General features: G+C 36.6%; 1 protein-coding gene across 5 annotated transcripts in view; it reads left to right on the forward strand.

Moving 5' to 3' along the window:
- The window catches only part of LOC132142413 (runt-related transcription factor 1-like), a 53,741-nt gene extending 45,413 nt beyond the window's left edge, over window positions 1-8,328 (forward strand). For all 5 annotated transcript variants that reach the window (XM_059552259.1, XM_059552257.1, XM_059552258.1 and 2 more), the window contains 2 exons: window positions 7,207-7,332; window positions 7,778-8,328. In XM_059552259.1, the coding sequence (XP_059408242.1) occupies window positions 7,207-7,332; window positions 7,778-8,289 (638 nt within the window). In that variant the 3' untranslated portion in view covers window positions 8,290-8,328. The remainder of the gene's footprint in view (window positions 1-7,206; window positions 7,333-7,777) is intronic.
- The last annotated feature ends 5,073 nt before the right edge of the window (window positions 8,329-13,401 follow it).

Consider the following 13,401-nt stretch of genomic DNA (forward strand, 5'->3'; position numbering starts at 1 on the left):
TACACCTAGGATGACTTCAAGGTGAGTGATTTATGGGCAAATTTTCATTTTTTTGGGTGAACTAACCCTTTAATTTTATTAAATTCCATAATATTCCCTTCTGTTTTGTCTATTTGATTATTTATTGTGCTCTTCTACTGAGGCTAGACTTGTTTGTTAGTTATATTCTAGTGTATTCTATTCTACTCTATTCTATTATAATCTAATCTAATCTAATCTATTTTTTCTGCTGTAGAGGATTGTTCTTCATTTCAGTTTTTATTCCTATTCCAGGGATTCCCAAACTTTTAAAATTTCCTGGCTAAGTTTATTTCCTAATTAAATGTAATACATTTATATATGTAATACATATATATATATATATATATGTTTTTAGTCATCTGAACCCCTTAGATTTAAAATATATGTGCATTTACTTTTGTTGTATTTAAATATTTATGTTTACATTTATTTTTCCCCCTAACATGTTTTATAATATTTATAAATATATTTATTAAAATTTCATATTAAATATGTATTAATATTTCAGTCATTTAACAACATTTGCATATTCATAGTTATCTAATGCCAGTTAAATGATCACATGACAAGCAGTTATAAAATATATAATCCTCTATTCTAGTCTAGTCTATTTGCAGTCATTTCAGCCCTATTAAACCCACTGTACATAATTCTAAGTATCACTGACCTCATTAATGTCAGTAATAAAATCATATTAATTGCTTTTCTGGAATAGAAACATTTAATAAAATCAATCAGAATTTGCTGCAAACACACTGTGTTTTGCTTTTGCATTAGTCTGTAATAGTTCAGTGTGTTTTGTGTGTGTGTGTGTGTGTGTGTGTGTGCATGGCACGTTGTTTTTGGTTCTTCTTGTTCCTGGCAGGTGATGGGGGGAAGCGGGGACACATCACACATCATCAGACGTTCAGACATAACAAATACAACGAACAAGGCCTCCTTTGATTGAAGCTTAGACAAGCATGCCAGAGCGTGCTGCCACACACACACACACATGCAGTGGAAGGGAAAGTTTACAATCATCAAAAGCCTTGGGGGGGCCACAAATGTTTCTTTGCTCTTTCATTGTTTCTTTTGAGCATTACAGCATATGCAATATTCCTGCATATTTATGGCAATCAAATGTGTGATGCCTTGTGTGAGGCACATTCATTTATTAAATATTTTGAGTAATATGATTACGCCTTCAGTTATGAATAGGCAGCATTCACACACAATGTGTTTTTATATTGAAACCAGTTAGATGGAGTGCAGTAGTTTTGAGTTTCCCCAAATCATAATTAAAATTATAAAACAGGGTTGCTGAAAGAATGTTTTTTCTGCTCATCAAGGGTTCATTTGTTTGAACAAAAACACAAGAAAAATTTTAGATATTATTACAATTTAAAATGACTGTCATATATTTGAATATATGTTAAGATGTAATTTATCCATGTGATGCAAAGCTTAATTTTCAACACCATTACTCCTGCATGTGATCATCTAATCTAATAAGCGGATTTGCTGCTCAAGAAACATTTCTGATTATCATCAATGCTGAAAACAGTTGTGCTGCTTCATATTTTTGTGGAAACCTTGATACATTTTATTTTTCAGGATTCTTTGATGAATAGAAAGTTAAAAAGGACAGTTTGTTTTTAATAGAAATCTTTTGGAACATTATAAACATTTTACTGTCACTTTTAAATTTATTTAATGCATCTTTGCTGAATAGAAATATGAATTTCTTTCAATCTTTTAAACAGTAGTGTATATATTAAGAGTCATCTTCTGAGAAATCAACTGATTAAAGCTCTAAGTTTGGCCCAAGCAGCACTTCTGCTTTTCATGCATGGTTTAAAACATTTCCCAATCTGAAAACACAAACCTCCCGCTCCGAAACACTGAGATCCTCTTAGTTTCTCTTCCCTTTCGTGGGTGCAGATGGGAGAAAGGTGTGTGAGAGAGAGAATCACAGAAAGATGCAAATGCGTAATGAGGAGGAAGCAGAATGCAGAAAAGAGGAAGTGAGACGCGTTTGAGGGGAAGCAGGCTTGTGTGAAAATCCCTAATTCAAAGCGCAACCAAATCTAGTGCTATTTTATTTTATTTATGCAAATAAGGTGATTAAATTAGACTAATTGGTTTTAAACCAAAATGATGTTAGCTACTGCTGGTCTGGATGGTGGAGCTGTTTACTGATCAAAATATAGATGTCCTAAAACACAGAAATTTCCATTTAAAAGTCTTATTTAAAAAAAAATAATAATTGAATTTTCTAAGAAATAACTGACAAACTTGACAAGCCCTGAGTGATAAATGTTGCAGTGGAATTGAGCTGAATGGCTGGATGGAGTGATGAAAGGACTGAACCGGGCCGGACTGTATGTTTCCTGCCTCATGCTTCTCTCTGATCTACCGGCCAAAAATAGCAGCGGGATTATGGCCAGCGGAAACTGTTATTAAGTCATTCAAGAGCTCTCTTTTTCTCTCTCTTTCTTTGCTACTTCTCTTTTCATACCATGAAAATCAGAAGCAGCTGCTTTCATGGGCCCGATGTATCCATGTTTGTTTGTGTGCCGACGTGTTTGGATGAGCTCTGCTGCATGCAGATTTGAGGAAACACATTAATGTGCATTTGTAACTCTTGTTTGTGGAGGTTTCTGGGTTAACCAAAAGTGTGTGCAGATTAGGGAAGTTTGGACAAAAGTCTGTTTGAAATCTGGATATGTTTTTATCATATAAAAGTAAACATTTTTGTATTTTAGCATCTTTTATTTTTATTTGTTTATTTAAAGAGTAACTAAAGCCTAAACCAACTTTTTTTAGTTAATGATCTGTAAGAATGGGGCTTTATTAGTGCTGTTCATGATTCGAGTAACTTTTTTGACATTTGAGTATTAAGTGTTTTAATTCTATAATATATGGTGTAAAAACGTCTGAGTGCTGCCCTCTTCAGGTTGAACGGTGGCTACTGCAGTTGATTTTTCCTATTGGATGTTGCGGTGGCAAGTGACGTAAGCAGTTTCCAGCTCACCACGCCCTTCTGTACGAGTTACCACGCCCTTGGCAGTATAAAACCATCTTGATCCGTCAAAATTACTGTAGTGAGTGAGTCAGTTGGAATTGCGAGTATTGAAAACGACCAGGATAGACTATTATAGCATCTATTTAGCATACCATTTATATAGTTATTTAGATTATTTTGTGTAGCTTATGTAGTTAATTAGCATAGTTGTTAGTGTAACGTTAGTATTGTTAGAAGCATAGTTAGTTAGTAGCATAGTATTGCATCAATTAGGATAGCTTCAAGTTGGCGTAGATTTATATGTATTTAGTAGTGGTCAGGATGGTACGTAGGTGTAGTGTTGCTGATTGCGACAGCACTGCTGGACTGTTTTCCAGCAGACTTTACAATTAGGCGCCAGTGGTTGCATGCACTTGGCCTGGAAGACTGCGAGTTCCCGCCTAGAGCTGGAGTGTGCAAACTGCATTTTACGCGGGATTGCTTCTCCAACGCAATGGAGGTGGAAATTGGCTTCTCCACACAGCTCACGCTGAAAAGCGACGCGGTGCGGGAGTTAAGACCACAGTTTGAGCCAGCTGCTCAGGCCACAGAGACCTCGACATCCTCCACTTCAGGTGAAGGTGGGGGAGAAAAGTCCTATACTTCAAATGAATGCTTCGTTGCAAAGCTACTTGCGTCACTACAGTCACTCTCCATTTCAGCGACTCTGACAGCAGCTGTCAATTAATCCGTCACTGCGGGTCTCAGGTTCACGCCCCACCCACTCAGCCCCGCCCTCGGTTCATCCCGTCTATCTCTGCTGTGCTCTGCCCACTTTTCACGTTTACAACTTTGACCATTCCCGCAAATCAAACCTCAGAGGATCACAATGAATTTTTCTCAAGAAAACGATTTCAAACCCACTTCTAAAAGACGTGTTTCCATACTAAGAGTCACTACAGAAACACTTTCCCAAGTCAACTCTTCTCACCTATAAATTATTATTCTGTCATTATTTACTCACCAAACCCATATGCGCCTAATTTTTCCATTAAAGACAGCAGTAGTTTAGTATAGCTGCTCCTAGGAGCAGTTTTAGGGTGATATCCAGGGCTTAGCCCAAAGACACCCATGTAGCTATGTGTGAAAATACATGGGATATGCATACTAATACACACACACACACACACACGTTTGTTTGTGTGAAAAGTGGGGACATCCCATAGGCGTAATGGTTTTTATACTGTACAAACTGTATATTTTATGGCCCTACACCAACCCTACACCTAAACCTAACCCTCACAGGAAACTTTGTGCATTTTTACTTTCTCAAAAAAACTCATTCTGTATGATTTATAAGCGTTTTGAAAAATGGGGACATGGGTTATGTCCTCATAAGTCTCTCCTTGTAATACCTGTGTCATACCCATGTCATTATACAGAGTTGTGTCCTGATATGTCACAAAAACAAGAGCACACACACACACACACACATTTACATTGAGTAAGTGGCTTAAAAAAAATAAAAAAATAAAGTCAAGTCAAGTTTAAGCTTAATTCAGGGCTCTATACACTTTTTTATTTCTATCACTTATACATGCATTTACACTGCACTTACAAATTGCATAAATCATTTTATGACATTAATGTTTTAAATATAAAAACGGCTATATAGAAATAAAACTTATAGATAAAATTAGTGATACTTTTAAATGTGAAACTAAAATTACCAGTAGGTGATGGCAAACCACTCTCTTAAGTCAGTCACTAAGTCATTTATTCAATCGATTCTTGAGGAAACAGTTAAAAGTCAGTGAAAGTGATTCTGTGCATCTTTGGGATGGCAGAATAATGTGTCATTTGCTTGCAGAATGCAAGCTTCTAGAGTTCACATAAGTCTAAAGTGATGAATTTAGGTAAAGGGGTGCAGAGCCAGTGGTGGTTTTGTAGGCAAACATTAATGCCTTGAATTTTATGCAAGCAGCTATTGGTAGCCAGTGCAAATTGATGAACAGAGGTTTGATGTGCATTATTTTCAGCTCATTAAAAATAATCTTGCAGCGGCATTTTGGATTAATTGTAGAGGATTAATTGTTGGGTTGAGAAGCATTTTGTAATTTTAGTACTTCAGCTACTTATTTCATATTTCATTTCAGTAGCCAAGACATTTCTATTTTCAATTTTTTTTTTATTTTTAAGTTTAAAATTGTATCTAATTAAATAAAAAAAAATATTTTTGCATTATTTCAGTTTTATTTTAAGCTTAATTTCAATTAGTTTATTTTAAAAAAAATTAATTAGTCTTAGTATTAGTTAACGACAACAGCACTGATTCCTAAGTATAATTTTATTCGGTGTGTATTTCTCCCATCTAAATTTTTGGTAGCTGTGTGTATGTGTGTTAAAGCCTAGTAAAAAATGACTCCCGGTCGCACCGGATGCCCGAATCCGCCTCCAGCCACCCACCCAGCCATGTGTGACTCCTGCTCCAGATCACAAGCCCTGAGCCTGGGGAGGGAGGCAGGAAAAGAGGGGGTTTCTGGGGGGCCTGGCAGCGGGCCCCGCTCTGGCTGCACTTGAAACGGACCGCACACTTTTTGGCCGCTGTGCATAATTTGCTTCCTCTCTGATGGCTCTCCCTCCCCTTCAGTCTGGAAGTCTGCAGGCAATCGGCGAGCATTTATTAGACCATGGGGAGGGAGAGAGAGAGAGAGAAAGAGAGAGAGACTCATTACTAAAAGAATGTCTTCTCCTCCTGCTCTTCTCGCTCCATTATTCAGCGTCCTCGTGTTTGTCTTGAATAGAGACCCTTTTTTAATATTCTACTGATTTTACATGCACTAAGTTTTGGAAAGAAATTAAGGGTGTATTCACTCCAGGAAAGTCCGCTAGTTCACTTGCTTTGGTCTGGACCAAATACAATGTTGATTTTTTTTGGTGTGGTTCACTTTCACACTGCTCTTTTTGCAAGTGAATCAGAAATTGTAGACAAAACCACACTTGTGCTAAAGGTCATTCATTCATTGGACAGAAATTCTCAAGCGTACCAGAGTTTGTTTGGAACCGGGCTGAGACCACCTCTTCAGCTGGGTCTCGAGTGCGATTACTGTATTCACACCTGCCCAAAAGATCCACACCAAGGTGGCAAATGAACTGAGTTTGATTTAATCAAACCAAAGAAGACAGGTGTGAATACACCCTAATACTTTTATTCATCAAGAATGCATTAAATTGATCAAAAGTGACAGTATAGACATTAATGTTACAAGAGATTATTATTTCCAATAAATACTGTTCTTTTGAACTTTCTATTCATCAAGAAATCCTGAAAAAATTAATGTATCACAGTTTCCTCAAAAAAAAAAAAACGAAGCAGCACAACTGTTTTAAACATTAATAATAATCAGAAATGTTTCTTCAGCAAATCAGAATATTAGACTGATACCTGAAGGATCGTGTGACACTGAAGACTGGAGTAATGATGCTGAAAATTCAGCTTTGATCACATGAATAAATTACATTTTACAATATATTCACATAGCAAACAGTATTTTTTCTGTATTTTTGATTAAATGCAGCCTTGGTGAGCGGAAGAGACTTCTTTCTGAAACATAAAAAATCCACACTTTTGAATGCCAGTGTAAATATTATAGTGCATTAATATGGCAATTGTTTAATATATGTAACCCTGGACCACAAAACCAGTCTTAGGTCGCTGGGGTATATTTTTAGCAATAGCCAAAAAAACATTGTATGGGTCAAAATGATCGATTTTCCTTTCATGCCAAAAATCATTAGGATATTAGGATCATGTTCGATGAAAATATTTTGTTAGTTTCCTACCAAAATATATCAACACTTAATTTTTGATTAGTAATATGCATTGCTAAGAATTTATTTGGACAACTTCAAAGCTGATTTTCTCAATATTTAGATTTTTTTGCACCCTATGATTACAGATTTTCATATCAAAACCATACTTCAACGGAAAGCTTATTTAGCGTGAGCTGGACAGAAAAACTGTAAAAATGAAACCGTGTGTTTGTGTGTGTGTGTGTGTTTATCTCTGTGTTCTCATTAACCATTAATAATATTTCCGTATTTTTTGTCTATTTCTTGGATTTGCTGGTGAAGTAGAGCAGTCATAAAGTCATTCATTGAATATGATTTTTTTTTTATATATATATTTTTGGTTTTAGATTCTAGGCAGATGCAAACATCTCCATCCTGGTCGTACGAGCAGCCATACCCTTACCTGGGTCCCATCTCCACCCCAGCGGTTCACCCCACCACACCCATCTCGCCCAGCCGCAGCGCTTTACACTGTGAGTTTCTATCTCTCTATCTCTCTATCTATAAAAGATTTAGAAATTCAAATGTGTATATATGATGGAAAAATTGATGATGATTTATTTTTTCATAGAAGTAAAAGGTTTTTAATACATCTATTACTTGTAATAGCCCCATTTTGCACACAAGATTTAGCAACTACAATTAACAGAAAACGTGAGGCCTTTTGAGATGTTTCTGCACAGAAAAAGACAACAGATATCCTTTAGTGTTTCAGATCTCAACAGTGTCTTAAACTGTGCTCTAACTCTATAATCAAAACTCAATATGATCTCAGTATAAATTAAATCATTTCGCGTCCAATGATCTGAGCTGCTCCACACTGATTTCACATCTCTGTACTTGTACTGGATGATAACTAGTGACTCAATTGGCACATTTTTAACTGTATAACTAAACAAATGTTTTGTGTTCCTGTAGGTCCAGAGCTGACGGCGTTCACTGACCCTCGTGTCAGTCTGGAGCGTTCCTTCCCATCGCTCCCCTCCCTCCCAGACGGCCGTTTCTCGGACCCACGGGTTCCGTACCCAACTGGAGCGTTCACGTACACACCCACCCCCGTCACCAACGCCATCGGCATTGGCATGTCAGCCATGGCCAGCCCAGCAGGCCGCTACCACACATACTTACCCCCAGCATACCCTGCTGGCTCCTCCCAGGCTCAGGCCGGACCCTTCCAGGCCGGCTCGTCCCCATATCACTTGTACTACAGCAGTGCTGCCGGCTCTTACCAGTTCTCCATGATGCCAGGCGGAGGAGGAGGGGGCGAGCGCTCGCCGCCGCGCATCTTACCGCCCTGCACCAACGCCTCCACAGGCTCTGCCCTCTTGCACCCCTCTCTGCCCAATCAGAGCGAGGTGGTGGAGGCAGAGGGAAGCCACAGCAGTTCACCAACCAGCATGTCAGTGGAAGCCGTCTGGAGGCCGTATTGACGTTTAAAGCAGTCGTTGACTAGTAGGACGAGGGCAGCTGAATGAAGTGGTTTCTGACTCAATGGACAGACTGTTTTTCACAGATCAGCATGAGACTCATTTGTTTGTTTTAAAGCTGTGGATAGTTTGTATTATTATTATTAATAATATTATTGCTGTTGTTGTTATTGTTGTTGTTCTTCTCATCATCACTGTGCGATATTGTTGATCAGCTCCACCCGGTTTCATGTCAAACAGAACTCAACATGTTACATCTAAGGTCAGAAACAGACTCTACGCAAGTATTCAGATGCAGATGTGAGTGTTTAGCCCACGTGATGCAAGCAATTTAACACAACTCTAGTGTTAATAAATGCATATCGCTAAAGAATAGAACAACTTGTGCATATGGTTTATGCAAAATGTTTAATAATAAATAAAATACTAGTAATGAATTTTGTGTTTAGATTTTTTTATTGTACTCTTATGATTGCCTATGGTTTTATTTCTCCTATTCAATAATCCGTTATCAGACACATAATACAAATAATTAATATCAAAATATGCTATAAATAAAATTAGGTCTTTTAAGTATTGGTTAAGTTATCAGGCACTTAATAAAAATAATTAATATCATATTAGTTGATCTCTATATATATAATTCCTTTCAAGTAAATGATAAAAACATGCAAAATAACTTTGCAGGAATATAGCGCTAAATTAAAATAATGATATACTGTATAAATAAGTCTAATATTGGTTTAGTTACTAGATACTTAAAATAATATCAGCAAACAATCTGAAGTTTATCTGAATGGTAACTGAATTGGAGTCATGTTCACTAATTTTGCTCAATTCTCTTCAAACTTCACCGTAACTCCAGCTGACCATAGAAGAAGATGATTTACGTTAATGTCCATTTGCGATATGCCCTCGCATTGCATTCTGACACATTTCTGAATGTAAAAAATGCATGAAATGAAGCTTGTGTTGCTGGAAGAGTTTGTGTTGAACTTGTGTAGAGTCTGTTTGGGATCTAATACTTTTAAATTGATCTACAGTATAGAATCCAAATGCAGTCCGTTCACGAATTGTGTGAATAGATCAACAAATGCCCAATAAGTTCCCAGCCTGCCGTTTCTCCCCCCCTCTATTGTCGTTCCCGAAGCCAAGGTGAACAAAGCGAAGCCTCTGCTGGCAGTGATACGCTCTTAAGAGCTTCAACAGACTTTTGACTCTTTACATTTCCAGGTTTACGAGCCTTTGCTTGGTCACTGCCTTTAACAGTCGTCCTCTCCGCATGGTCTCTGCAAATTAAAGCTTTCCAATTGATGCTCTCACGTCACGGTTTGATGGTCAGCTGGATGGAAGATGGGAGAATCATGGACCTGATTTTTTTGTGTAAATAGATTGTAAATGACTCTGGCGGTTAATGGTAGTTTGTTCACTTCACACACTCGACACGGTTCTCAACCTTATCAAATGCAGCTTAATTTTTTTGTTGTTTTTTGTCCCATTTCAACATTTCTTTGGAAAATATAACACTTTGTTGTGAAGAAACGACTTATTTCTATACCACATGTACTGTGTTTATTTGTGTTCATCCTGCAGAGTTTCAAAGCTCCTAAAATAATGGTATCATAGTATTATTGTTACAGTGGTATAACATGGACTTCACATTCTCCAAAGTACATGTACTGTATTTAATGCAGCTGTCCAATTAGCATAGCAAGCGGTCCATAGTACTTTTTCATCTTATAGAGACCATTACAACCGTATTGTTATTAAAATCTAGTTTGTATTATTTATTATTCTTTTCTGAACAGTTTCAGCAGAGACAAAGATGGATTTGATATCGAAGCACTCAAAACTATTGTTCTAAGGCCAACATGAAATCAAAATTGGCTCAAATAAGACTGTGAATGATTGATCAATGCACATTATACTAAAGGGATTTTTTTTTATTTTTATCAAAATCCAGTTGTCAAATTAATTTCCCTCTTATTTTTCAACCAGCTGTCAGACAGAAACACTTATGACCACTCGGTCAAGAGTCAAGATTTGTATTTGTCACATACACAGTAAACCTGGCCAGCTACTTTGTCTGTGCATTAAGTATAAATAAATAGTAAGCAAAATGGAGCATTAAGATACAAAAAATAATGAAAAGATATGAATAATAATAGCAAAATATAATAAGGAAACAAGACAACTTTGATATTTTAGTCTCATATAGATACTGTTATAGTATTATAATATTTATTTTATAATATTTTATATTATAGTTGAAATATGTTTTATTTAATATCTTCTGTTTTCATTTTAATTTAGTTAAAGCTTTAGTAATTTTGTTGTGTTCTTGTCATTTTTTTCTTTAATATGTCTGTAGTTTTCATTATTATTATTATTATTTAATTTATTTTAAATATAATAATTTTTATTCAAGTTATTTTAGTACACCAAGATCATGAAAATGATACATTTTGCCTTGGCAACCAACTGCAATAACATAAGTTTTTATTTTAGTTTAGTTTAAGTGTATTATATTACTATGAACAAAAGTTGTTCCATGTTTTATTTATTTATTTATTGTTGTAGTTATAATAACCCTGTGAGTCTAGTCATATTAATTTAGGTTTTGTTTTAATTCAAATGCATCAGTGCAGTTAAATCGATAATATTACTAAATATTATTTGTCAATTATGAGTAAAGAGTGGTCAAATGTGCAGAGATATACAGAGTACAAGGAAATAAGCCGCTAATAATAATAATAATAATAAAAATTCTAGAATATGCGAACATTAGCAAACATTATGGGAACGTTACTTATTGATGTTCTTTGAAACCAGTAACATTTAAAAACTTCTAAAAACTACAAACGTCTAAGTCTAACAAAAACGTGTTACAAATAAATAAATAAATAAATAACATTTCATGAAAAATGTATACATTTTAAAATATCTAACAAAAATACATTCTAAGGTCCCAATAACACGGAAAGTTTTTATTTTTTATTTATTTATTTTTTTGCAGTGAGAGGTGATTTTTAAAATTAGTCTCTGTTGTTTATGGGACAGTGGGACAGTGTTTTCTCTACTTTGGGACAGTGTTTTCTCTACTTCCTGTTGGCCTTCTGTAGCAAATTGTAGCTCCATGTAGCTGTTTTTATTTTATTTTTTCTCTAGAATCTTTATCTTACTATCACTCTCTGTTTTTTAAAGTGATAAAATATAACTTAATTCACACCATATTTCTGATATTATCGATCAATCTTATCAGATTAACTTTGATTGTTCACTTTTATTTTATATCCGTGAGTGCAGTACACCTGCCAAGCGTTAGCACTCGTTAGCTTGTCATTAGCGTTTTCATTCGAACCTATCGCTGTTTTCTTTTTTCTCCTCTCCCTCGCTCCAGTTTTTCACAAGTTCATCAAACAACCGCAGTAAGAATATTTCATCAAGCACGGTGAGTAATGGCTTCTCCCGTCATTGTTACTTGCACCTCTTGCCACATGTACAGTTTATCTATCTCTGTCGCTGATGAGGGATTCACATGTGATAAATGCAGGGAAATAGTTAGGCTGACAGAGAAGACTTCAGAATTAGAGACACGCATCCAAACTTTAATTGAGGACAGTAAGAATGTTAGGGCTCTAGATACGGCTTTGGATGCGTCTAGCTCAGGGATTCCTGTACATTGTCCGGTTCCGGCAACAGAGCCCCTGCAGCAGGGCAACTGGGTGACGGTGAGGCAGCGTAGTCGTGGGTCAAAACACCGCTCTTCTGTTCCGATCAAAACATTAAACAGGTTCTCCCCACTCAGTGATGCACCCACTGAGAAACCTGATGAAAGTGCTCTAGTTATTGGTGATTCTATTGTATGGAACATGAATATAGAGACACCAGCCACCATAGTCAAATGTTTACCGGGAGCCAGAGCGCCTGACATCTTGGCAAATTTAAAAGTGCTGGCTAATGCTAAACGTAAATACAGTAAGATTGTTATTCATGCCGGCGCTAATGATGTTTGACTTCGCCAGTCGGAGATCACTAAAAATAACATTAAAGAGGTGTGTGAACTTGCAAGCACGATGTCAGACACTGTAATATGCTCTGGTCCCCTCCCTGCTTGCCGTGGTGATGAGATGCATAGCAGATTGTCATCACTCAATGGCTGGATGTCTAAGTGGTGCCCACAGAATAACATAGGTTTCATAGACAATTGGACGAGCTTTTGGGGCAGACCTGACCTGTTTAAAAGAGATGGTCTTCATCCCTCCTGGGGTGGCGCCACTCTTCTCTCTAGAAATATGGCAAATAGTCTTAGTGTTTATACTTGACTACCTGGGGCCCAGGTCAGGAAGCAGACAGACTGGCTAAACCGACCGTCTGCTAGCTGCCTCACGTCACAGAGGTAAGTTAATTCTCAGCACATAGAGACTTTTTCACCTAGATATCACACTATAGAGACTGTGTCTGTTCCCCGAACTAGAAAAAACAAAACGTCCAAACCAAGTTAAGATTAACAATATAATTGAGGTTCAACAAATAAAAAACAGAAGCAATATGGATAAACAAATGATAAAGCTTGGCTTATTGAATATCAGATCCCTTTCTACGAAAACACTTTTTGTAAATAATATGATCACTGATCATAATATAGATGTACTCTGTTTGACAGAAACCTGGCTAAAACCTGATGATTACATTATTTTAAATGAGTCCACCCCCCAAGATTACTGTTAGAAACATGAGCCACGTCTAAAAGGCAAAGGTGGAGGTGTTGCTTCAATTTATAACAATGTTTTCAGGATTTCTCAGAGGGCAGGCTACAAGTATAACTCGTTTGAAGTAATGGTGCTTCATATAACATTATCCAGAGAAACTAATGTTAATGATAAATCCCCTGTTATGTTTGTACTGGCTACTGTATACAGGCCACCAGGGCACCATACAGACTTTATTAAAGAGTTTGGTGATTTTACATCCGAGTTGGTTCTGGCTGCAGATAAAGTTTTAATAGTTGGTGATTTTAATATCCATGTTGATAATGAAAACGATGCATTGGGATCAGCATTTATAGACATTCTGAACTCTATTGGTGTTAGACAACACGTTTCAGGACCTACT

Source organism: Carassius carassius, chromosome 6 (assembly GCF_963082965.1).
Source record: "Carassius carassius chromosome 6, fCarCar2.1, whole genome shotgun sequence".
NCBI classification, from domain to species: Eukaryota; Metazoa; Chordata; class Actinopteri; order Cypriniformes; family Cyprinidae; genus Carassius; species Carassius carassius.